This window comes from Betta splendens, chromosome 17, assembly GCF_900634795.4.
Source record: "Betta splendens chromosome 17, fBetSpl5.4, whole genome shotgun sequence".
NCBI lineage: Eukaryota > Metazoa > Chordata > Actinopteri > Anabantiformes > Osphronemidae > Betta > Betta splendens.
The window spans coordinates 12,540,377-12,567,580 of NC_040897.2; the positions used below are offsets into that span (position 1 = coordinate 12,540,377).

The following is a 27,204-nucleotide window of genomic DNA, read 5'->3' on the forward strand; positions in this document are numbered from 1 at the left end:
CCGAGCGAAGGACGCGAAGCCCACAAGCCAAAGCAGAAACTTCAGCTGCTCTTCCCTTTTTCCACTCGTTTTCCAAAACGGTGTTTGACACGTGAACTTCGCCGTCCTCCGTTAAAATCACGCGCGTGTCCTGAGAGGAGCACTCGGCGTTAATGACTGTTCGCCATGCAGCTGCAGCTAATCAATTATTTTTAAGCAGAACGGCGTCTAAATCCCCGGGAAGCGTCGCACACTGGGACTCGGCGTGTTAATGTAATAATTATTGCCTATTAATTAATCGTGTTTAGAGAATCTTAATGAACGCCAAGGTTAAGTTCACACCCCAGTGCTATAATTTAATGATGGCCGTGTCGCCGACATCAAACGTGCTTTTTTTTAAATAACCCACTTTATTTTTAATGCGCTCATGCATTAAAACCGGAGCCTTTGCTGAGTAGATTTTGTACTTATCACAGAGTGCCAAAATTATTGGGATTATAAAAGTGCACTCTGTTTGCGATTACTGCACGCTCCGCCGAAACAGAGCTGCGCTGCAACCGATACATGAATCACAGCTGAGAGGATGAGGAGGCCGTAACATTTTATGGATTTACAGGATGTAATGCTCAGATTTGTTGGGGACCGGACTGCAGTCCTGCGCTAAATGCGAAATGTTCCAGTAGAGGCTGAGCTGCGAGGTGAGCGTGAGGCTTCGTGCTAATGATGTTTACAGCAGTTTAATGTCTTAAATGCTGACAGGCCGCGTGTTTGGACCTCCCTACAACCACACACTGTATTGATTTTCAGCGAGCACCTCCACAGCTGCGGTTCGGCGTTAAATGCGTTGCTCAAGGGCATCTCGGCAGCGGGTGTCCGAGCCTCGCACCCGTGTCTCCTCTGCGCTGGGGCTGCTGAGAGGCGGAGCTGGGAGCGGAGGGGGGCGGGTGATGATGGACGAGCGGCCGACAGCTCAAGGCCGCGGTGATGTGTCTCTGCTCGCTGGAGCAGAACCAGAGGCCTCGGCGTAACCCGCAACCCGGTCCAGACGTGAACGGCGTCAGCCGCTTTGATTCAGTAACAGGCCATGAGTGTAGCTCATGAAGTGGTGTAATTGAATTTACAGTCTGTACGATAGAAGGCGTTTTTTTTAGTCAGCACAGAACATGCGAACGTGAAGGATGCAGTTTCTTCCTCTTTACCTGAGCACAAATGCAATTTGCATTCAAATCAGTGACATTTCAGTTGTTCTCCATTAAGCAAATGATCAAATGGGGCTTAGTCATGACACGATGCTTTTTCTTTTTAAACTTTCCTTTGCATTCATTCACTTAAGTAAGTTTAATCTCATCAAACCAAACCAAGCATATTAACTTCAATTAGGTAAATCTCTCATTTCGGATTCGCAGGGAGTGTTTTTCTCCCCTTGGCAGAGCAGAGCTAAGAGCTATTATTGAAGATTCATTACAAATCCCCATACTCCACTAAAAGAAGATACCAAATATACAGTAAGATAAATGATGCAATGTTTGTGCTTCTCCGCTCCGCGCTGTTGCAGTAAATCTGTCATTGTGACCTCTGAGGTCTCGCATCCAATTAACTTAATAAGTGTTAGTTCTGGGTGCAGTCACATCGATCCCAGCAAAGGAAACCTAAAAGGTTGTAAAACCCTGATTAATGATCATTATAAATAATTGTCAAATGCATTTCATTCAATGTTATGGTCATAGGTATTGTGCCAAAACATCACTTTAATATTATTACACATATCTAAAATATATCAAAGCTCATATCAGAGAATAATTATTCTACATTATGAGATGCAGTTTTTCTTAGAAGTAAATCACATGTTGTGGTAATGTTCAGTCGAGTCGAATGACATCAGGAGTCATTCTGTTCATTAGCTGGCATTGACCCAGCGTGACCTTTGACCCCTACAGTGTACAGGCCTGACCGGTGCCGCTCTCTCTCCTCCAGCCCCTCAGGCTCCACTGTGAGCTCTGCAGCATCGTCTCCAGCTCCGGCCAGATGCTGGGCCAGGCCGCCGGGCCCCGCATCGACCGCTCCCCCTGCATCTGGCGCATGAACAACGCGCCCACGCGCGGCTTCGAGAACGACGTGGGCCGGCGGACCACGCTGCGGGTCGTGTCGCACACCAGCGTGCCGCTGCTGCTGCAGAAGCCCCAGTACTTCTTCGGGCAGGGCAACGACACGGTGTACGTGGTGTGGGGGCCGCTGCGCAACATGAGGACGGACGGGAAGGGCATCGTCTACAACATGCTGCAACAGGCCTCCGAGAACTACCCCCACGCGAGGATCTACGTCACCACGGAGGACAGGATGAACTACTGCGACAGGGTCTTCAAGAAGGAGACGGGAAAAGACAGGTGAGACGAGCCGCGTTTGTGGACCTTCTATTCATCAGCATTAATAAGTTTTCAATTTGAAGTCCGCTGTTGTGCTCACTCCTATAGTATCAGCTTTATTGTTATTGATGGCCTGCTCAGTTCTCCGGGCCTTCCTTGTGTCAAATCCCGCCTTTCATGAGGCGTTATCAAGGAGAGCTGCTTAACTCTACATGGCTCTGGAGGCCATTTTCTAAAAAGCTTTTATGGGAGCCTCTGAAGCATGCGCTGCCTGCGTTATAGGCGTCAGCCAAGAGCCGGTCTGGGGAAAACCCACTTAATGAGGTAACATGATTCTGGCAGACTTTCTAAACTTCTCTGACGGCATCTTGGCTTATTGTGGCTATTCAAAAACAGTTAAAGGAGAGGATAAGCGGCGAAGCTGGAAGGAACTGGAAAAGGACTTGGCAGATCGCACACTGGACCCAGTCGTTTAAACCCACCTGGCCGTCCTGGCGGTTCCTCCTCCTGTGATTTCCCCACAGATAATGGCAGGTTAATGGTTTGGGGAACCAGGCTCCAGGCAAACTATTGTTTGGGAAGAAACCCATTTCTCAGACCACTGCTTGTTTCCACCGAACTCCCGTTTCTCCCACGTGTCATCAAGACCTCTCTTAACTTCCTAAGAGGATTAGCATGTTCAGTAATAGGCGTAGCATCCGTTCTGCCGCCGCTCCATTGTCTTGCTGCGATTCAGGACGGCAGCGTTGACGCGGGATTTGGTGTCGAACGTCCATGTTCGGCGCGGCTCAGCTTTTTCCGAAGGCCCGGGAAGCGCTGATAGCGACGTGGGATTAGGCAGAGATGCTGCGGGAGACGAATCTCATTACGGAGCGTAATGCTGGCGGGTGCGATGCAGCGCTTCAATCACTACTGATTGGTAACAGAGAACCAACCCAAGGTGTAACAATGAAGTGCATCTAATGAATATGTGATGAGCGCTCAGAGGTTTGTTTATATATCTGGACCTCTGTCTGTCTGTCATTGTTTGTCTGATACCTGCTTGCAAAATTTAAATTAGAATGAGAGACATTGTTCCCCAGAATATCCTCATAATAGAGAAAACATGGGCATCTCTGCATCATCGTGTTGAGCTCCTGCCGCCGCCTGGTTCAGTCCTGTTTGTCTGCCTTCGTTACTCAGCGTCCTGTCGGAGACGGGATCAAGATGAAGCTGCGATCGAACGCGGCTCTAATTCTCCAGATTTCCACCAGCACCGTGGGAAGCGCTCCGTCCCGGCTCGGAGGTGCTGATCAGGCGGAACGCGGCCACTCTCGGGTCGACCCGGCTCTCAGCAAATCTGAAGGACCCATTCGTCTGCGGAGTGTGTGGCTGCACATGTTTTTTATGGTGTGGCAGGACATTATGCAAATGTCATGTTTAGATTTAAATTGCCATTTAAATCCCAATGGGAGAGAGCTACATGTAAAAAAGACTAAGCGCGTCAACTATTTCGCGTGTTACATTTCTCCACCTTTCCAAAAAGCTTCAATTGGCGTGTAGTGTGAAATTGGGACACAGATTGAATTTTGTTGCACAATGTCTTCCTCAAAGGGAACGCAGGAACCTCGCACAGCTTGAAAACAAAAAAATAAAATGGAGGCTGGTAATGAAAATCTGCTTTAGAAACACTGCGTGAATGCAAACAAACAACTATTTGTTCTTTGGATAAAAAGGTTTTTCTCTTTGAAGACTTAGTCTGAAGTCACAGTGTAATTGACACTCATTGGTGCAATTGGATCAATTCCCTAGCAACAAAACAACAAAGTACCGTATTCTGCTCCTGTTGATCGTAACTGGAAAAAGAAAAACCATAACAATATGTGTAGCATCAAACTGGGACTAGTGGTTTAGGTTTGTCCATCACTGGAGTTGGCTGCGAGAAGGAGCAAATAGTCTGAGAGGAGAAAGTGTGAACGGATAATCTGACCACCACCCTGAATGTAAATGTGTGGAGCAGCTGCTTGGACATATGATTCATGTAGCTGCGCAGTGCGGCTGGAGGCTTCGCGGGCTGGACCTCTGTTATCAGCGCCGCCTCCCCGGCTGCAGTCGTTGGCTGTCGGAGCGTATCGGCGAGGCCCCGTTAGCCCAGGCAGATAACAGAGCCTCCAGCGACGCGGACCTAAATCACGCTGTCACTCTGCAGCGCTGCTGCCGGGCCCGCGAGAGCAGAGCCGGGCCCGTCAGAGCCAGAGCCGGGGCCCCGAGAAAAGAGCCGTGAGAGCAGAGCCGGGCCCGCGAGAGCCAGAACCGGGCCCACGAGAGCAGAGCTGGGCCCGCGAGAGCAGAACCGGGCCCACGAGAGCAGAGCCGGGCCCGTCAGAGCCACGAGAGCAGAACAGGGCCGCTGCCGCTTGTTTGTGCACTGATTGCTTGTTTACGTCTTCATTTTTCAACACATACTGGATGAAAAGGCATCACTTTCATCCTGTGCATGTCACAAACTTAATGGCAGCACATTTGTCTCTGAATTAAAGAAAAAGAGAGAGAATTTGAAGAGGTGGGTGTCACCTACGCTAGTGGCTGCTCTGTGCTCCATTGTTACCTCAGCTTTTGCTGTGGAAGTTTGATGAACGGAGCGAGAAACCACGGAGAAGTAAATATGAGAAAGATTTGTTTTTTTATACTGGAGCAGAAAACTGAAAAACCAACAACAACACAGAGCTGTGCCTCCGGGTCGGTGGCGGCGAGGTTCAGGGACCCAAAATGGAGGCTTCATCCAGAATCTTTCACCGGGACCGAGTGCGTCTAATCTTAGATGACGCTCTGCTCTCGTGGCCGTAAAAACAGGCTGATTTTTGTTTTTTATTAGCTTAAATGTCACGGTTGTGTAATCGTGCTTCATGATCTCCCCCCGTTCGCCTCATGCGTTTCCGTCCCACTGGCAGTCGGGGTTCACCGGCTTCCAAACACAACGCTTCTCCCGTTGTGGTTTAGAGGATTTCATTCAATATTTGAAGAAGTCCCATTTTCTGCCACGTGCTGCGTTAACTGGATCTCTAATTGTGTTCTTCCCATGTTGCTAATGTTGTCGTTAAGCTAACACACCGGCCGCCTGTGCTTCTATTCTGGCCGCACCTCATGCTGTGAAAGGCTTCTGCTCTTCTGGGCCTCGAATGAAGGGAAACGTCAGGAAGCGGCTCGAGCACGGGTTCCACTGTGTTTATTACCATGGCAGGCACATAGAGCTGAGCACCTAATTAACACGAAGACGCTGCACTTGTGCATCCCTCAGTCGCCACAGACACGAGTCTTTCGAGTGCTTTCGTCGCCTGATTGTTGGTTTTTATATTAAAAATCTCCCGGTGCCTCTTGAATGTGTGATATATTCCACGCGGCGCAGCTGAAAATTGCAATCTGACCTCAGCTCCGATGACAGAAAGCCCCCGTCCCTGAACTGTCTTGATGCAATCTGTGCGTGAGAGCCGCCTCGGCGTCGGATCGCTCCCTCCACCAGACCGGCGTTTGCTGCACGCGGCTGCATCTGTAATTACTTTGTGGATTGGATGTCAACGAGAAGAAGAGTGTTGCTTTTGGCTCACGCTGCAGATGGAAACACAATGTTTGCGGCATCGCCACAGAACTGCAATTTCACGCGTATCGCGATGAGCTCTTTAGGATGCGACTTCATTGTGTTCCTCTCGACGCCGGCTCCTGTCGCATTCATCCCTCGGCATCGGCGCCGAGCGCGTTGCTCGCCGTCCAAACCCAAGAGTTTGTAGCTGAGCACGCGTGTAATGACATTACATGTCTGCGTCGAGGGCTTGTAATTGCTGTGAAATTATCTTATGAAATGGGAAAACCCTGGAGCACAAATGACCCGCTGTTCTGGGGAACGGGTCACCGGGTCAGTTCACCAGAACACGAAGAAGAAGAAGAAGAAGAGGACGTTAGCTAAACTGTTAGCGGCGAGGACGCTGCGCTGGTTCTCATTTGTATGTCAGAGGCAACATGTGTTGGTTGAATTGAGATCGCTGCCTTTTCTAACTTACCTCAGGTCAGGTGTCTCTGTCAGATGCTCGTTGCTGGACTTGAACTGGTGTCCAATCATGTTTTAGGGGAGGCTGTGGAGGTCCTCTATCATGGTGGGCTCAAAGAACTCAGATGTTCAGACAGCAGCGGGTCGTAAACGTTAGAAACACAGAGAAGATTGTTCAGAGTCTGTCCTTTTGGTCTGATGAGACCAAGTTAAGCTGTTTATTGGACCAACAGCAGCATTTCTTTATGGCTTCATGCATATATTCGATTTAAGAATAAACAGCTGGGAAACTTTGGACTGATTTCGGACACTGACTCCTGTTTTTGAAGCGAGAATGAATCGTGAATCAGCTGTTCTGTGGGCTGAGGCGTGACGTGGGTCCAGACGCTGGTTGACCGGCAGCCATGACGGCGGTGGATGCGTTTGCGGCCGTGTGGGACCTGATGGAATGAGCTCCACCGGGTGGAATCTCCCAGCGCTCACCTGCGGCGCGAGCGGCCGAGCAGCCCAGTCTAATAAGCCTTATTAGATCTAACGCCTGCGAAGGCACAGAGAACAGCATTCTGAGGAGGTTCAGAGAATATCCATAACACAAAGCTGCGGCGTGTCGCTGCACATTAGGATGATGTCTTTGCACGAGTGTCACCAAAACTGCTCTCAGGCTCCTTCTGAGAAGTTATTACTTTTTGCAGGGTGGATGTTATGGTGGAGACAGAATGGAAAATGGAACTTGGTTTGCTCTTAATGAGACGTTCCGAGTCCTGCATTAATCGGCCTGGTGTCTGTGGAGCGGCCGCCGTGGAGGTGCGTGAGGCCCGTTTCCAGCCCTCGCTGGTCTCCTCCCGCCCCGGCTCATGAGCCTCTTCTCCGCGGCGGCCGCTCGACATTTTACCTGCAGCAGGTGCTGAATTTCCGAGCGTCCCCACGGCCCAGATGACACGTCTCACAGCCCCCGACTGAAACAAGGGCTTCAGATGTTCAGCAAGTGATCTGTGCTCACCGAGCAGGGGAATTACTAATAATCAGCAAAATAAGCTCCGACCCGAATGCAGAAGGTGCAGCCCGCTGATTAATTTGCAGCGGCGCTCACTCCGCGATGGCAGGCGAAGACGGATCTGCTCCGAGAACGACGACCCAGAAGCGCCCGTGCAGCGTCAGCTGTAACGGATCCTGTCAGCGATGCTGTGTTATATGTGCAGCTCCAAATTGGATGCGGAGCAGTCACCTCAGATTATAGTTGTACAGCGCTGTGTGAAAAGAGAAGCAATCACCACTTGGCAGCAGTATTAAAATCTGCTTGTAAAATTGTCAAACCCTCAACTCCCCAAACTGAGAAATGTCTGTTCTCAAGAGTTCCTCAGCCTGTGAAAAATAATAATTCAGGCGTTTGCCTGACAAACACCAGCTCTTTTCTATCTTGGAAGTGCAGCACATTAGCTGCTCTGCATTTTGTTTCCAGATTTTTAAACCGCTTTGACACAGTAATCACAGACAGAGAGAGAGAGAGAGAGACGTCGTTTCTTCTCTATGTGCAAAACTATGTGAAGTTACAAGCTTTACTTCATGGCCAGATTATCAGAACTAAGCAACACATGTGCCATTGTTATAAAAAAACTTCAGACAGACAGACAGACAGACATACATACATACATATTCATTCATGTCCGTCATGGCTGAGCTTGGTTTAAGTGGAGTCATGACAACGAGGAGCTATTCTAAAGGCTTAAGGAGCTTTAAACCACCTTAATGCCAGCTATGATCTACTGTACGTACATGCATGAGTCACGTCTGCCGACCAGGTCGCTGGGTGAAGTAGTACTAAACCAGGAGCTGAATTACTGTTTATGCAACTCTTTCACCTCATCCACTGTCTACGCGTCAAATCTCGGCTCTAGTTAATGCGTAGACGGAGAATTATATAAAAGTAATACGCAAAAGCATCCAGTGGATATGAATCTGAAGCAGATCTGCAATTGTGTAAATGTGTCAGCGTTGAATTTATTACCGGTTAAAGGAAGAATAATCACTTCATTATTCCGTCTGTCACACCTTTAGGAGCCCTGATTTGTGTGCAGCATCGTTTATCGTCCTCATAATGCGGTGTGATGAAGGTGAAAATGTAAAATCGCGCCGGCGCGCTCCGTAAGCCTCCTGTAGAACCAGCGGCGCTGCCGCATCGTCACAGCGGGAGGGTTTTGCATATTAAGGTCATAACACTTTTCTTTGGGAGCCGCCGTAAATCTCCTTTACTGTGAGAGGGGACCCGGTGTGGCTTAAAAGCAGCCTGAACAGTTGGGGGAGAGCTTAATAGTGCCGTCGTTAGTGGAGTTTTGCATGGGATTACAGCCTATTGTGAAGCTCTCTGAGGTTCGAGGCTCAAGAGGCAGCTGCTCTAAATTATTCAGCAGTACAAGTGAGATTAATTGATTATTGAGCTTTAAATCAATGGCAATCAGTAGTCCTGTGTGTAATTCTAAATCGCAGGTCTTTGTCTTGATCTCTGTCATTGGAGAAATCTTCTAAGTTGCTCCTCATCTGTTTTCCTAATCCTGGCTTTTTACTCCCTGTCTTAAGCAGGCATCCCATTAACATGCTGCGCAGGCGGCCACTGATTCTCCTCCTCCCTCTGTTTCACTTTCTCCGAACGTATAAGAATCACTCCACTCTCACCAAACCCCTTTAAGCCCTCGCTCACCTCCTCTGACCTCTCACCATTTGTTATTCCGTGTTTTCTGCCAAATAAATCTTCATTAGTGGGTTTTGGCTCCCGGGCTCGGCGCTGCCTGGTGAAACGCCTGATGCTTCGCAGCGACTATGAGGAGGTACAGTATGGAGTCGACCCTGCTCCTTCTGCCGCTGACTGAAGTAGGTTAAGACAAATGACTCAACCTGCGTGAGCCATTTGTTTCCAGCTCACTCCATGCTCTCTTTGAATTACACATACATTTGGCTCTTTGTGCTGTTTGCTGCTGTGAGGTGTGTTAAGCTCTTGGCTCAGGTCCTACATAATGATGGATTCTTTTCCTCTTCTTTTGCTTTGACAGAGCTTTGATAAGTGGAGTTATTAGGCTTAAGGTGTAAAAACCCGTATTCAGGGTTTCTTTCTATCAATGTATTATTTTGGTGAAGTGCGGCTGCATGAATGTCAGCATGTTCTCAGTTCTGCTGAAGTAAGACGGTGAATGTGTGCAGGAAATGTAGCTAAATGATGAAACCTTGACACGAGTCAGCGGTCTAGTCTTATGTTGTGCTTTCTACATATTAAAACTTCCAGATGTCTCTAAATTTAACACAATGGCCTGAGGTGTTCTGGGGTGTAACACTAAGACTGTAGGACTGTGAGGCATTTAGGGACAGTACACAGCGTAGGCCTTTTATGTTCTGGGTGACCTTGCCTCTAAACAAAACAAACACACACTTATAAAACATGATTTTTTATGTATTTGTCTTAAAATGGCCTCTTTTATGAGAAACGTATTTGTGGTCGTCATCTTAAAATGAATTGATGTTGCAGTCTGTGCACTGAGGTGGTCTGACGAGCTGGTTTAGGCTAAAAGTAAACCTGTCGGCATCCAGCACGGGCTGCTATTTAAGGCGCTTCACTGTTAAAGGCAGGAGCAGGAACAACAGTACACACAGCGCAGCATGTGGACCCACTTACATCACGTCTTTTGTCCTTAATTGACTTTTTTATTTTCTCGCTCAGTCAAGTCAAATTCAAACCTGCCGTGAACCTGTCAAACAAAGGCAATAATAAACAAAGTTTGGTGGCGGTTGAGAGGTGACGGACAGCTCGCGGGACGGTTGACATGTGGCCGGAGCCCATTATGTCTCTGCCGTGTGTGGCTGTGTGCTGTCCTGTTTTGTGTATTAGTGACCAAACGAGGTCCTCCTCTGGGGATTTAGAGAGTTAGGGGCCGTGAGTGGCATCCAGTCCGTGGGAGACGCTGCCTTTGTGTTTGCAGGAGCTGTTTGGCTGCTGAGACTTGATGTGACTGGTTCATATCAGACAGCGTTACTGTATCTGCATCAGTCTTTTTACCCACTTTTCTCTTGCCATCATCCTGGCACCCAGAGAATTCTGTTTCTTGCTACCTGAATGGTTAATGGCACGCTTTTATCAGACTGCCACAATAGAAGCTCTGCTCTGTGTGAACTCAGCTGATTCGCTGACGTGTAAATTCAGGAGCGACCTAGTTTTTGTGCATTGTGGATCCCCACATCTGTCGTCGGAGCTGCTGTAGAGCTGCAGGGTCATTAAATCTGCGCAATCTGTGGAGCTGCTTGTTAAAACATAATATCTTAGTGTTTCCACTTTCTAAACAAGAGTCGTTGAGTAATAAACTGTTGTTTTAGCCCCTGAACTGAACTAGATAGACTCAAAGCGCTGCCATGGGCGCTGGGTCAGTGAGGGGCTTAAGCAGAAAGAGTTCAGGCCATTCTGCCTGAAGATTTGGACCATTTTTTGGTCATTATTTGGGATTTTAGTGTCCATTAGTGGCATTAGAATCACCGGCTCCCTGTGAGCTATTAAAAACTCTAAATACTCAAACGAGTCGAACGCTGTGTTCTCCTTCTGTCGTGCATCGTGGAGGATTAGCGCGTCGGCTAAATGCCATAAAGTGTAACAGGAAACATTCTCCGCTCTAGATGACTAATCTGGCTTTGTCTTTAAAAAAAAGAGAGAGACACTTATGTAATCAGTTGGAAATATCTGCCCGGTGCTTTGAGACGAGACTGGAGAGAAGTGCTTTGACGTTTTGTGTGTGATGGAGACGTCAGTGAACCATCAGCCTTCGACTTCCACACGCTTCTATCGGTTGAGCTCAATTAAAGGAATAAATGATGCCACAACATCGTCCACACACACTTAAAATATTCCCCTCTCGTCCTTGGGGCTATAGAAAATTAGAAATGCAACGTTATCATGAACCAATGAGTCAGACTGGATTTTAAGGTAATGGCAGCTGGCAGTTTCTATTTTTAGGACCAGGCACAGAGGTAATTGGGATTAGAGCTACGTGTGCTGTAGCAGTAATGACTTTAACACCCAAGGCTTATGATTTATTAAATAAAACACCTGCTCAATATAACATGTAGGTGAGATGTAATCCCCGAGACATACATGACAAATATCTGTTGTCAACCCAACAGCACAGACATGAGGGGAAGAGGCAGATTAAGATGTGAGTCTGTCTCTCCCCCAAGTTTTCGCCTCGCGCTCACCAGGGTGCTGTGAAATTAATAGGAGAAAACTGCCGGGGAGGTGGTGGTGGGCATAAAAGCATCAGATGCCTTCTTCTGCTCTGAGAGAATTATTAAAGTGCTGGTTGCCAGGCGCAGATGAGATCAGTGGAGAGCTGTGTGGTGAGTGTCGGGGGGAGGAGGAGGGGGAGGAAAAGCCGAAAGGAGGGGAAAGAGGCTTGTTTTGTGACTGGGGCGTTTAGCGGCGCCTGGTCAGGGCTTTGTGTGTTTGTGTTCGTGTTTGTGCGTTTTTTCTGGGACCACCGGTGAACACGGCACTCGGATCAGGCGTCGCGGAAACCAGAGCTAAGAACATTCACGTGAAACATGAGTCTATTACAGACCGGAAATAAGAAACAGCAGCAAGTGAACGCACCATTAGCTCTGAGGCATCAGCTGTTGTAGATTTTAATTAAAACACAAACAAACATCACTTATGTCAATATGATCGTTATAGAGAACATTAAGAAGCAGAGCAGCCGCGTTTCGCTGTATTTGTTAAAATGTGAAGGACTCTGTTCCAGTCTTACTTTCATCTGAGGCGTTTTATCACCATACCGGGAGGTTTGACCTGTCGCTGACCACCTCCAAAGTCCCTGAAGCAGCTGATTAATAGGACTTTTCAGCCCAAACATGCATCATCCTCCACAACCCACGCTGGACCTTGCATGAGCGATGACGACCATGGAGCGCTGGCATCTTTCTGGGACGCTGCATGAAAGGTTGAGGATTCATGTCCACGTGGCAGTTATGTGTTCATTGTGACCCTCTCTCCTGGTCAGGTTGGTTTCTGGGGAAGGCGCGTAAAGAAGGCTGCTAACGGGAGCCCATGTTATTACTCAAAAGCTCCGTTTGCTCGTCTGGATCCCGACGTGACTCGTCTAGTTTGTCCCTCTGTGGTCAAGCTGCTCTCATGGACATTAGGTTAGAGGACAATAACCCTATTAACAGTGGTGAGAGGGGGCGACGGGGAGCAGAGGGTACAGATGAACAGAGGGACAGAGAGGAAATAAAAACAGGAAAAATAGAAGTGAGAACATTTGAAAACAGTTTATATCGAACCACAAACAGATTCCCAGAGGTCCTAAAATCCAATATCACCTGGGCCTGAAGGACGGCCGTCAAATGACTAATCTATGAAAAAACAAAGATCAGTAGACAAAAGCAATTGGAACAAGCCTCCGTTTGGGATTTCAGTTTAACTGGGTAAGCAAACAATTCACAGCGCAGCATTAAAAGCTAGGAGCCATGTTCTGGAAAGTTCTGACTCCTGTTTCTTGTTGACAGGAGAATCCTATGGAGCTGCTCAGAGACAAACACACAAAGATGTTTGTGCTCGTCGCAGATTCTGGCTGTGAGAGTGAAGCCTTTTATCTTAATCTCACTGACGACGATGATGAGTTTCTCAGTGCTGGCATTTACTTAAATATCAGGCCAAAGCGTCGTCACTGACCACGGCGCCTCAGGCAAAAATCAGCTGCAGTGAAAATCAGCAAACGCCCCAAATCTCCAGCGTTTCCGATGGAACCAGTGAAGGGATGGATGGATGCATAGATGGATGGATGGATGCATAGATGGATGGATGGATGCATAGATGGATGTATAGCTGGATGGATGGATGGATGGATGGATGGATGGATGGATGGATGGATGGATGGATGGATGCATAGATGGATGCATAGATGGATGCATAGATGGATGGATGCATAGATGGATGGATGGATGCATAGATGGATGGATGGATGCATAGATGGATGTATAGCTGGATGGATGGATGGATGGATGGATGGATGGATGGATGGATGGATGGATGGATGGATGGATGGATGGATGGATGGATGGATGGATGGATGCATAGATGGATGCATAGATGGATGCATAGATGGATGCATAGATGGATGCATAGATGGATGGATGCATAGATGGATGGATGCATAGATGGATGGATGCATAGATGGATGGATGCATGCATAGATGGATGGATGCATGCATAGATGGATGGATGGATGGATGGATGGATGGATGGATGGATGGATGGATGGATGCATGCATAGATGGATGTATAGCTGGATGGATGGATGGATGGATGGATGGATGGATGGATGGATGGATGGATGGATGCATAGATGGATGCATAGATGGATGCATAGATGGATGGATGCATGCATAGATGGATGGATGGATGGATGGATGGATGGATGGATGGATGGATGTATAGCTGGATGGATGGATGGATGGATGGATGGATGGATGGATGGATGGATGGATGGATGGATGCATAGATGGATGTATAGCTGGATGGATGGATGGATGGATGGATGGATGGATGGATGGATGCATAGATGGATGCATAGATGGATGCATAGATGTATAGCTGGATGGATGGATGGATGGATGGATGGATGGATGGATGGATGGATGGATGCATAGATGGATGCATAGATGGATGGATGCATAGATGGATGGATGGATAGATGGATGCATAGATGGATGCATAGATGGATGCATAGATGGATGCATAGATGGATGCATAGATGGATGGATGCATGCATAGATGGATGGATGCATGCATAGATGGATGGATGGATGGATGGATGGATGCTTGCATAGATGGATGTATAGCTGGATGGATGGATGGATGGATGGATGGATGGATGGATGGATGGATGGATGGATGCATAGATGGATGCATAGATGGATGTATAGCTGGATGGATGGATGGATGGATGGATGGATGGATGGATGGATGGATGGATGGATGGATGGATGGATGGATGGATGCATAGATGGATGTATAGCTGGATGGATGGATGGATGGATGGATGGATGGATGGATGGATGGATGGATGGATGGATGGATGGATGATGGATGCATAGATGGATGCATAGATGGATGGATGGATGGATGGATGGATGGATGGATGGATGGATGGATGGATGGATGGATGGATGATGGATGCATAGATGGATGGATGGATGGATGGATAGATGGATGGATGGATGGATGGATGGATGGATGGATGGATGGATGGATGGATGGGTTGAGTTTAAAGTTCTGTATTTTCAACGGCGAACGTCCTCCTCCTGCTTATTAATAGCACGGCACTGGTACGAAAATAAACCAAACTCCACTTGAGTGAAGCAAATTGTCTTCCTAATACAAGTTGTGTAGGTCACCCTCCATGCCTCATATTCCCCTCGCGGTGAAATTAAGGAACGCCTCAGCAGAGCCCACACGACTGCATTGCTCATTCTCATCATTAGAGTAAATTGCTGTGCTCTGTGGTCTGTGTAAAAGAGATGTTATAAAAAGAGAGCGGCGCCTCTCAGCGGGATGTCGTCACCGCTCCCGCCCCAGAGGCTCCTCGGCTGCTTCAGAGGTTCGGAACACGCGGAACGTCGCGGAACGCCGCGGCGCTCGCCCGCGGGCGCTTGCAGCAACTCGTCCGGAGGCCTTTTGTTTTATGAAGTCATCGATTATTAACGAGGAGCGTCGTTTGCATCGGGCTACGCTCAAATCACTCACTGCGTCTGTGGAGACGACGCAGGCGGTCCTGCGGTTCTGATGCCGGAGCTCAGGTCCGCTTTAAGTCCAAGAGGCTCGCTTGGTTCTGTCAGAGGCTCATACAGAACGTTGAGCCGGCTGAAGGCGACGTTCTGTCCCTGAAGCACGGTGATCATATTAAGACAAAACTACTAACGCTGTTTCATATACGATTAGGTTAAAAATGTCTTCTCTTAGTTGTTCTGGTCTATTTCCATTAGAGTTACAGACCAGAGCACGAGCATGAACGAAGCCGCATGTTCTGGCCTTCACAAGGTCTTTACGGAACCAAAGGACATTAGAGGTTCCGCTCCATAAAGCGGTAATTAACTATTAGAAATGTATTGTTAATGTGACGCTGGTGATTGTGAGTCAAAACACGTTAAAGCAGGTTAAATGTTAAGGTTAGAAGCATTAAATCAGACGCTTAGATGAATGTGGCAGCTGCTAAAGGCATTTCAATTAGCTGGAATTAGACGAAGGAACCAGGTCTTAAAGAGAAAATTAATTCATTTGAAGAGTGAGTTCAGGACAAAAAGAGTCTTAAGTGATTACACCTCAACGACATAACATTATTGAATTATAGTTGATGACTAATTAGTTTTAGTTGAACTTTTGCTAAATCTTATGTAAAGATTAAAAGGAAAACGCTTCTTAAGCTCGTTACTGGAGATGAAACCAGTCAAACTTTCCATTTACTTAATGGAAGCGAAGCGACGCAGCAGCGCGTCCACGGAACCGGCGGCGGCTCCACGCGCGTCGCGCCGAACCGGCTCCCTCTGACGCCCCTCGCTCGCCCCCGCAGCCGGCGCGCGCGCGCGCGCGCTCTCTCTCTCCTCGCAGATCAATAGCGTTCGCACAGTCGCTGAGTTATATTCCGCTAAGTGGTTGTGACAGGTGTCGCATCGCGTTTATGGAGCCGCGCGTGCGTCTCCGAGGCGCGACGCGACTAACGCGGTCGTCAGCGCGGATTTTGCGCCGCGCGCGGACATCTCCCTCGCCGTGAATGTCAAGTGCAGTGCGCATTATCGAGCGGAGTCGGGGGGTTCGCGAGCGGCCCTCCGCCGCTTCTGAGCGCGTGGCGCTCGGCAGGTGAGGCGCAACGAGCGGCTGCTCCGTCACACTCAGATTACTTACTCAGACCCAGTTCTGACGCGCGGACGCCATTTCTCAAACACCCTTCGGTTCCCCCCGCTGGGAGCTGTGCGACCCTCCACGTCACCCCCAGCGGGGGGGGGGGGTCCAACTTAGTACGACTGTGTTATTTTATAACCAGACACAACTTACTTTGGCCGTGGCAGAATGGGCCGTTAGCGCTGACGCAGACGTCCATAACAGTAAAAGGCTGTTTCTGCTTTGACAAAACAAGCAAATCGCATCTCTTTGTCCTCCGGCTCCGGAGGCTGTTCGTCACGCTGCGTCTTATCTCCGCTTTAAATTGTCCAATGACAGCATCCCTGGTGCGGCGCTGTCACATTATAATGGTTATAGGTGAACACGCTGCCGGTTGAAGACCTTGAATCCTATCAGTCGCTCTCGCCGCACAAACGCTGTGAGATGTCAGTTATCGGGTCAGCGGATCCCGCCCTCTTTATTTATTGCAGCGAGCCTTTTCTTTTGCTCCAGGACATGCAGCTCTCGACTGGGAGATGCGTGTGAATATGTGCGCGTGCGTGCGTGCGTGCGTGCGTGTGTGTGTGTCTGCTGCTAGAGTGGCAAATGGCTAATGAATAATGCAGGGTAATAGTGATGTGTTGACAGCTCTGACGGCTGAGAGCTGCTGAGCTGTGTATCAGTGATAATGTGCCATTTCCCTTCTGTGCTCCTCCACTCCCTTATTACAACAAATAGCTTTTTTTTTTTTCTTTTTTTTAGTAATTTCACCTCCACACAACCCCAGCGTTTGTTTGTGCGCGAGTTTGTCGGACTAAGCGGACTCCGAAGCCGAGCAAACCGCATTCTGCGCTCGGGCTTTAAGCGCCGACTAATGATGTCGGAGACTTTCTTGGGTTGTAAATTAAATTCTGCTTGTTTTTGTTCTATGTTAAGTGTTTCCTTTGTTGTGCTACCACATAAGATAATACACAGCTATTGTATATACTGGGATAATAAAGAAGCAATCCTCAGTCAAAATAATGCTTTTCTCCCTTAGGGAGGAGGAGGAGAAGTGTAATCTCATACAACAGCACTCATGAGGCTCTGCACACAAACAGCACAAGCTTTGGGCTAAACGTGTCACATGGGGGAGGGGGGGTCACAGGGACGACCTCCACAGCAACCTCACCGTGAGGTCATGTCTTGAATAATCGGCCGCACGGGCGAGCGGCGCATGTTTCACTCCATAATCAGCAGCAGCAGAGTACAGAAAGGGAGCGTGCGGCTGGAGCGGCGACGATAAGGAAACCTCCTACAGAAGCTGGAGCTTCATCAGCCGCGGTATCGCCCGCGCCGGTTTGACAGATCGGCGCCGGGCGGGAGCGGGCCGGAAGCGGGCCGACGTGTTCGGAGCGACCCGGCCGCCGGGAGGTTCAAGAGTTCGGCCTCCTTTGAATGCATCGCGCCGCGTTCAGGCGCCTCCGCTGCTCTGTTTACCGGCGGCACCGATAACCGCGGAACCTCCGCTATGTTAATGTCCCCCCTGTTTGACCCGCCTGCATTTAATGAGGCATGCGTTAGCATAGCATCATGGGCGAGCTGGTGGCCCCTGCACGACTGGCAGCTTTTAGTGAACCCAGTGCATAGACGCATCCCAGAAATCGCTCCAAACAAACATTGTCTGTTTTTCCGAATGTTCCACTTCATGGAGCTAAAAGCTCACAGAACCGGTACCGCACCCACTCCCGTTGGGACGAGGGCGGCCGCTGCTGAACGGAGCCGGGCTCGGTGAGAACGTGGGCCCCCCGCCTGGCGGCTTGCTGCTGTGTTGGTTCTGACCCATTTTAGATGTTTCTAGTCTGATATTAACAAACCCCCGAGAGGCGCCTCATCTCAGCCGTGTTCTGTGTTGGAGAATGATCAAAGTGTCCGAGCGCTAGCGTTGTTGGGTCATATATAACTCATACTGCACACGGCCGCTGCTGATGAAAGGGTTGTGTACTGTACGTTGCCACTGATTGGCCTGCAGGCTGCTGCATTATTCACAGGGGACGACACGTCCACCGCTGGTTTCTGGTTGAGGTGAATTGTTCAACAAACCAATAACGTGTTTCTCTGTATTGACGACTGGACGTTTGCACAGTCTCTCACACCTACAAACCTCTAACACACACAAGAGGATTTTATATGAGTAAAAATGGAAACTGTACTAATGATGGTGTGTGTGTGTGTGTGTGTGTGTGTGTGTGTGTGTGTGTGTGTGTGTGTGTGTGTGTGTGTGTGTGTGTGTGTGTGTGTGTGTGTGTCTCTCTCTCTCTCTCTCTCTCTCTCTCTCTCTCTCTCTCTCTGCAGGATCCAGTCCGGCTCCTACCTCAGCACCGGCTGGTTCACGCTCATCCTCGCCATGGACATGTGCAAGGAGATCCATATCTACGGCATGATAAATGACACCTACTGCAAGTAAGACACCGGCCGTCACCCCCCTCCTCTTCCTCCTCCTCCTCCTCGTGAAAAATGTGCACAAATCGACAAAACTTCCAAAACTACATTCTCAATCACAGCGTCTCCAGCCAGTCGCGGCTTCCCGTAACGGCGCCCCCGTTGGAATACATTTCCAGTGCTCCGGGTTGGATTTAATGGCTGAATTTCTATGCTGAAATCCATATTGGCTTCTCTGTGCTGTGAATACCATTATGTTTCCCTGCCTAGAATACCCAGCAGTGCTGCGGGTGGCTGGGCCGCGGCACCCAATTCCTCCTCTCTTACACTTTTATTGGTGGAGCGGCCCGCCTCCCTCTCTCCTGCGTCCGGGGCGAGCGAGCGCTGCCGTGCTGTGAAGGGATGACAAACAAGATGCCGCAGCTCTGGGCATCGCTGCCACCTCGGCCTCGATGGACTCCCTCTCTCTCGCTCTCTCTCTCCTCTCGCAGCTCAACCTGAGCTCTCTCTATCCCACAGAATCAAACACGTTCACCTCATGCGCGCCGCAAAATCCCGCCCTTCATCCGCTCGGCGCTCCCCGGGCGCGGCGGGAGTTGAAACGAAAACAGGCGCCGACGAGCGTTTGGTGGTTCAGCGAGGCAGTTGGGGAGACGGGCGAGCGGGGGGGCGAGCGAGCCGCACTGTTCCCCACTGTTTAGCGCCGCCCAAAGGGCTGTTGGGTCCGATGATGCTGTGAGTCCGACTGGACCTCGGTGGCGATGGGGTAACGGGGGGGGCTGAGGTTGAGTTTATCTGCTGGGGCCGTGTCCCACCCCCACGTGGCTCCGTGGGTACTGTACGCTGGCAGTCGGCCACCCCCCCCCCCCCCCCCCGTGGACCCGCTGGCTGCTGCATTGGCCGCTCTTCCTCCCTTGTTCTCCCGATGAAACTGTTACACAAGTCATCGTCTCATAAAGCCGTCACTTCCTATTAGGAGCCGGCTGCAGAATGCACACGGAGCCTATTGCGCCGCACGCCTGTGTCTATTGATTCGTCGTTAGTTTAAATGGCTGGAAGATGCAAACTGAAGGCAGAGACGAATCAGGAGATTAAGATGGGAACGGCTCGAATCTCTTACTGTACATCAGTCAGTGTTTGGCTGCAGATGGAAATGAGCTTATGATGTTTTTACAAATAAATGCTCTTTAGTTAAGAGAATTTATGGGAGGAATCTGGCCAACAGCAGCTTCTCATATGCGAAAGTGCTGAGTGGAGATTTCTGTCCTCTGTGCAGCTTCAGTTTAAATTACTAAACATTGTCCTAAAGGATCGTCAGACTAATGGTTCAATAATTCAGTTGGAGATAATCAGCAGACGATTTGTTAAGATGAGCCAGTCAAATCAAAGACCAGGCTTTTTATGAAGCGTCTTCAGTAAATGAAGTCCAAACAGTGTTTCCTTACTTCATGTGCATGTATTATATGTGTATGCAGCATCCATAACACATGACCTGTCGTTCGTTAGGTCCGAGAGCTACAGGAAGGTTCCGTACCACTACTACGAGGCCGGCAGCCGGGACGAGTGCGCCGAGTACCTGCTGCACGAGAGCGCTCCCTACGGAGGCCACCGCTTCATCACCGAGAAGTCCGTGTTCGCCAAGTGGGCCAAGAGCCACGCCATCAAGTTCATGAACCCGCTGTGGCAGCCGTCGTGACCCCGGTCGCCGCCACCGCGACCTGTGATGTCATCGTCGCGTTCCTTCCCGCCCACGGACACGGGCCGGGTGTTTCCCCAACACTCGCACCCGCTTCAGCACAGACGACATGTATTGACTCAGCAGTCGGCTGAGGATGACTCATCAAACGCCGGTTGCGGCTTCCGGCCTCAGCCTGTTTACTTCACAGCATTCCATTAAGAGTGGAACAAACCCAGAGAGCGAAAGACGCACAATCGCTCCGCTTTCTTGAATTTCCCCTCTTGAATCTCCCGAATCTCCGGAGCTCATCGACCGCTGCGCGGGGGATTGATCGAGGACTAACTTTAAAACGGAAGAGGAGAAAACAAGACATGAGCGCTCGCCGGCGCGCGGTGACCTCGGCGGCTCCGGCGTCCGCGCTTCGCTGCCGCTAAATTTAAACCTCCCTTCCAGCCGGGGGGGCCTCAGCTGCGGCGGAGACGAGTCCCGTTGCCATGGACATCTGACGAGCTCGCCCGCTCCGTTAGCGCCGACAGCCTGTAATTAATCCATAACAAGTATCATTCAGGCCTCCATCTCTGACTGAGGGAGTATCGGAGGCAGATGCTCTGTCACATTCAATTTATCCCATTTAAGGACGCTCCGACAAACAAGGTCGTTGGCAGAAGCGAACGCGAGATTTCACTGACGCCCGAGGGAAACCGGGACGTACTGTACAGAACCTAAAGATGTCACTTGTTTCTTCTCTTTACGTCATAATACCGTGAATGTGAAAGCTGTGAGAGCGTCGCGCTCCGGTTCCGTCGTCTGGCTCGGTTTGGTGTTTTATTCTGCCGCGATAACAGCCACACTCCTCAGCGCGCGCCGTCGCAGCGCACGGAGCAACGTGCAATTAGAAGCTTCATCCCACAGAAGAAGTTAATCCACCCGCGACCCGCTGAGGGAGATTTATGTGTGCAGTGAAACCGTTTGAAGGTAATTGTGGTCCGTTATCGTTTTGGTGCCTGCGAAGTCGTCTGCAGTTCTTTGTGTGGAGTCGGAGGAAGGTGCCCCCCCCCACACACACACACACACACACACACCAGCTTTCTTCTCATCCAGCTTTGTGCCTCTTTGTGTGCGGTCGGTCCCGCTTGTCTTTGGATGCGTCGCGGCTCGGCCCGTTTCATCCGAATGCGCCGGTTCCGGGCGGCGCTGGAGAATCATCAGCGGAGTGCCGCCGCGTGGAGCTCGACCGGGACTCCGTGGCCGTGACCGTGACTCCCCTCTGAGGCCGTGATTAGTGTCCCAGTCAGGGCTGAGACCCAGAGGGGAGGACAGGAAGGATTCAGGGACTTCTAATTTAGCCGACCTGATGCACAGGGTCCCTGACGACTGTAATATACTGCAGCTGAGCTTCACTCCCACTGCAGTGGACCATTTACTCGCTCACATTCCTCTGAGTGACTGAGCAGATGAATGGCTTTTAAAACTAAATTTCATTTATGATCTTGGAAACGGCTTTAGAAAATGTCAGCAAATGTCACCTAATTTAAATAGAGGCAACAGATACATGTCAACAAAAAGTCGAGTTAAGGGAAGTGTGTTTGCGTTGAGCCACATTCTTCAAACTTCAGCTGCACTGATGATGTCATCATTTAAACATCTGTAATTTATACATGTGCAGTGTTGTTAGTTCCTCCTGATACAGGACACTTTCATTTTGAACATTAGCAGCTGCCGAGCTGATTTAACATGTGTCTGTGTAGCAGCTTCGCCGAAACTGGTTGAAGCGAAGACATCTGCCGGAGCCGAGCTCGTGCATCAGATACAGCGCGGTGACAGCTTTATATACGAGCAGAAGAAGCTCTGCTGCTGCAGCTGAGCTCACGGAGCTCATCCCACGGTTCGCCTCAGGAACACGCTGCCCCGCGCACGAATATAAAGCGCCCGCTTATTTATTCCTGCCGGCGTCGCCGGGCAGACGGGCCGCGGCAGTTACACGGGCGGGGTCACGGGTCCGGGGTCACGGGTCCGGGGTCACGGCTCCGGCGCCGGCGGGGGCCCGGTCGCAGCGCGCTGAGCACGTCGTGGATCAGTGCACGCGGCAGCGCGTGGAAACGAGTCGGGGCCTCGGGTGGAGGCTGCAATCAGCCGGATTCACGCTTCACGCCGTGCACGTCACATGATTAGCAGGCATTTTTTATACGCTACCACTCAGCATGTGATTGTGCAGTCATCTGGCAGCTCTCCACTAATCAGCTTTACCTCTGCTCCGCACGCAAATTGTAACGCACCTCACGCCAAGACGAGAAATTAACTTTTGCTGGAAAGCCCTGATGTGATTTTCAGACGCTTGTGTGCTGCGTTTAAGGGCGTTTTGAGTTGTTCGCCCCCTTTGTTTACCTTCCATCCTCCATTTTGATTGTTTAAATAATGGTTGGTTGTGTTTGTTGTCGATGCAGTGGGTTTGTTCTCTGCTGCAGCTTGTGTGTTGCCAACATTTTCTGCTGCTTCAGGCTGCGCTCTGTTATTTTCTGATCAACAAACACTCCATTGTTCTCAGCCAGAACACACTGGAAGAATACCCAGCGATTCATTATACAGTATATTATGGAGAATATACGACCTCTTATAGGCTCCCATGAATCATCTGTGGCTCGCAGGAATGGGATTGAAGTCACATTCACTGTGAATAAGTAACAGGGTGAGCAGAGTGGGAGGTAAAAATGGCTTGCTGGTAATTTCCAGGGCTATTTTTTAAACCTATAAACATTTATTTCATTTTAATTAAACTAAGATCATTTGATATTTGGCTTCATTCGACTGGTGCCGTTCACATTCGGTTACAGCGTGGATGGTTGAAGTGGAGCTTTGCTGGTCCAGCTCTGGTCAAACTCAACCGGACCACCTACGAGACCGCTCCAGAGCTAATTAACCCGGTTTGCTTGTTCAATTAGAACAGAATCCCAGATGTGAGAATTTCATCCACGCCCTCTGGGCTTGAAGTCGTTGCCAGGGAACCAGCTGAGGCTCCAGGAACGATCCTGCACCACGACACGGTCTCATAAATGTGAACTGTAATTTCTTCCTCCTCGTTTTGTCCCGATTAACCAAACGCAGTAAGAAGCTGAAGCACACACTCCTCGTTAGCCTTTATGCTAAGCCACTTAGCATCCAGTTGGTTTAAAGCCTCCTCTGCTCATATTTGTGCCGATGGCCTCATCAGAGCTGGTTCCAGAGGCAGGTGCTTTTAATGCTGTGGCTGATCTCTGCCCTTCAACACATTATGAGCTCTGATTGTTCTGAGCCCCGCTTAAAAAAACATACACAGTGCTGATTAAAGTGTCAGTCCCCGAGTTGTGCAGAACAAAGGCGTGAATGTCGTTATCCTCACCGTTTAAAGGCTTTTATTATTTTGGCTCTTTCAGCTGCTGTGATCAATTGAGGTAATTACTGTCTTTTGGAGTTGAGGGTTCAGATTGTCTGAGTAGACGTCGAGACCTCTTCACTGCACGCGCCGCGTTTGATTCATTCGCTCCTGACGGTCGCACCTGTTGCAGTTTCCTCAAGTGCTTTTTACATTAAATGCTTCCATTCATTTTCTCTCGCTTCCCGTGTGCTCGTCTTACCATTCGTTTGTGTCGTGAAGCGCTTTCCCGCTGCATTTTTCAGGTGAAGTGTCCTTGTGAAATGTGCAACTTTGGACGTGTTTGAGTTCCATAGAATGTAACATAGCAGGGAGCTAGTTGTTTTTGCTAACACAGCTAACACGCGCCGTTTTTGCTGGTGGTCAAGTATTATCCACATGCTGCATGAGTTGGTGCAGGTTCTTAAAATGTACAGTCTGAAAATGTGATTAAATGTATTTCTGTGTCATGTGCTGTCAACATATTAGCTCAGATGAGAAATATTGTGAATATTCCTCTGTTTTCATCCATGTGTACTTCGTGGTCTTCTGTCCTTTATTCTCTGTGGGGATTAACAACCCCCCCCCCCTCATACTGTATGATTAAATTCCTTTTCAAAACAGAACCGAGCTGCATGAGACACTGGTGTGTTCATGTCTTGGTGTATGAACGGAGCCCGAGAAGTGCTGTCGTCTCAAATCCGCCGTCTCGTGAGATGTTTTTTTTTAAAACATCACTGGATGAGCATAGATGTGCTGAGTTCCGACGCTTCCTGGGAGTCCGGGTTTTACATAACCGATGCATGAAAGAACATGAGTTGGAAATAATAATGCCTGAGTTTGTTGCAAATGGGGAACGGCTAAGAGACAGATTTACATAAGAATCCAGGCAGCGAAGTTTGAACGAAGCCCTAAAAAACCTGCGGGTTCCTATTGAGCAGCCATTTTTAGCTTCAGCACCAGCTGACACCGAGGCCGGACACAACTCATTGGAAACAATACCCGTCTCTCCGCGTGTCATGCAGGTCCCAGGTGGCGCCGAGTCCCGCCTTGGGTGGTGTTCATCAGGAGGTTGTGTAGCGCACGCACAGTGATGCAGTTATGCCCCCTTTGGCGCCATCTTAAATAATTGGCAGTTTGAGCTGCTGTTCGACCGACATCAACGCCGTCTGCAGCCTGACGGGGCCGATCCACTTACAGCAGCAGTCGCATAGGTCTAAACAAGAGCCGATCTCCATGGTGCCAATTATGGCTTATAAGATAATAAAGTAAAGTGTCGCGCGTCCATGTACCGAGATGACCGCATCAAATCAGCGAGGCCTCAGTCTCCTTTACCAGAGTCTGACGCTCCAATGACACAGCTGATGTATGAACTAATAACTAAATAGCTGCGAGCGCAGATCCAAAGCACATTCATTCTCAGAAGTGCTGGGTGGAGTCGCGCGGCTCGAGCAACGGCAGTAATGGACATGATGTAATTTGCGCCAGCTTACAACAACAGAGGAACTAATGAGCCGTTGGGCAAGCGGAGACCAACGCGTGGCGGCCGCTTTACCTTGAAGCCACACAAACAATCTTCCGCTCTCGCTGCAGTTACCTCGGCTCCGCTGGACCTCAATTAAATCCCCGCCTGAACCCACATTTACTAGGGTTTTTTTTTTTTTTTTTTTACTTGCATCTAGCACATGTTGGTGTTTTGTGTTCTGTACACAACTCCACTAAGCAAGGTCACTGAGACGACTGCGGTCTCTTCAGTTTGGTGTTTGCGCATTAGCTCCTGCAGAGTGTTTGACCTCTGCAGCGCTCTCGAAGCTACGCTGTGTAGCACATCGCAGCCCACAGATGCTAATGTCAAACTGGAGCACAATCAAATTGAAAGGCTTCTTCATGCTACAGATACTACAATGTGTTATTAATGTATATGCAGAATAACCAGACATGTAAAATAAACTTTCATTAGCAGCCCATACATCATTTAATTTCCTCCCAGACAATGGAACTGTGATGATTAAAATGAATGAATGCATTTCTCTAATACGTTGCATTATGGATTTGGGCCACGGCGAACTGGTGGATTAAGGAATCGTATGCACCTTAATCCCACAGCAGCAGCAGTAGCAGATGTGTTTCCTGTTCTGCTGCGTGCTGGGAGCGAAGTCGGTTGATTTACTGTGTGTAGCACCAATTCACAACAAAAGTCATCCCAGGCTTTTTGGTGTAAGACCTCACAGAACTCAAAAAAAACTCACATAGAAAAACCCGCAGAGCAAAAACCTTAAACTTGATTGCAAAGGAAAGAAAACCTCCCAAATTCGTCTTTGGATGTTAAACCCCAACATTTTCCGCCTACGGCTGAAATCACTGATGAACGTGAATAGGCGTCTTCTTCCTTGGAGGTTGCTTAAGCGCTCGTTGAACCCACTTCTCCCGCGTGGTGCAGTCCGTCCCGTCCGTCTGCGCTCGTGCGCCGGCGCCTCCCATGTTCGTTCTGATCGGTTGCACCGATGGCCGCTGGGCTGTTTGACAGATGCTGCCAGTGAGCCAGGTGTGTGTGAGGCGCAGCAAATAGAAGCCGAAGCACAAAGCGGCAACAGGCTCTTCTGGCGTTTGCTGCTTTCTACTCATTCGTGTATCCTGCTTTTTGGACTCGGTGCAGCTCTCGTTTGCCGCCGCCTCCTGTTAAGTGGTGTTTTCCACTGGTTTCAGAGCGGCCGACCAGTCTGGAAACCGTGCAGCGGGAATAAATCAGCGCGTACGTGGGAGGCGGCAGCCAGATCGGTGTTTAATTCCCTGTCTGCAAACTTTTTAAATTATCTCTAACACAGTACAGTGCATGGAAGATGGAGCGCTGTATTGTGTTTTAATTAATTCCATGCAGGTTTCCTAAAGGCTCTTTAACAATGTATCCCTGCAGTCGCTCCGGCGTCTCATTAATGACTCGCGTGGAGCCGACATCACTTTGATGGCCACGTTTTTACACCCACCTCCCTGAAGAAATATGAGTGCTACACTAATTGCCTCATGTTTATATTGATTACACCCACCTCCTCAAGTAGTCGCTGCCCCCCCCCCCCATCTCCGCTCTCTTCCAACGCATCAAACCCGTCAGGAATCGGGAGCGTTCGCAGGATAAAGCAAACGCGGCTGGCGCTAAATGTCAACAATTTTCAGATTATCTGAGGCAACACAAAATATTCAACCGAGACTAATTGGAGCCTTGGATCTGACAAAATACATTTCAGACAAATACGTGACAGGTATCATGGAGTATCTTCAATTCACTGAAGTTTATTTAAATATGAACAGGTAATAATGAAGCTCCAGCAGAGGTCAGAGTGGGCGGCCATCTGCCTCCATCTGTTGGGGGATAATTTTAATTTTTTTAAGTTCAAGTGTCTGTTTATACTTTCTCCTCCCAGCTCCTCGTCAGCCTCGGTGTAATCTAGGTTTATA

At 49.3% G+C, this 27,204-nt stretch overlaps 1 protein-coding gene across 1 annotated transcript in view; it reads left to right on the top strand.

Annotated features, from left to right (window-relative positions):
* st6galnac3 (ST6 (alpha-N-acetyl-neuraminyl-2,3-beta-galactosyl-1,3)-N-acetylgalactosaminide alpha-2,6-sialyltransferase 3) overlaps positions 1 to 25,979 on the top strand; it is a 42,988-nt gene extending 17,009 nt beyond the window's left edge. Inside the window, exons 3-5 of the mRNA XM_029131146.3 lie at positions 1,954 to 2,363; positions 18,599 to 18,706; positions 20,192 to 25,979. Coding sequence (XP_028986979.1) covers positions 1,954 to 2,363; positions 18,599 to 18,706; positions 20,192 to 20,381 — 708 coding nt within the window. The 3' untranslated portion in view covers positions 20,382 to 25,979. The remainder of the gene's footprint in view (positions 1 to 1,953; positions 2,364 to 18,598; positions 18,707 to 20,191) is intronic.
* The last annotated feature ends 1,225 nt before the right edge of the window (positions 25,980 to 27,204 follow it).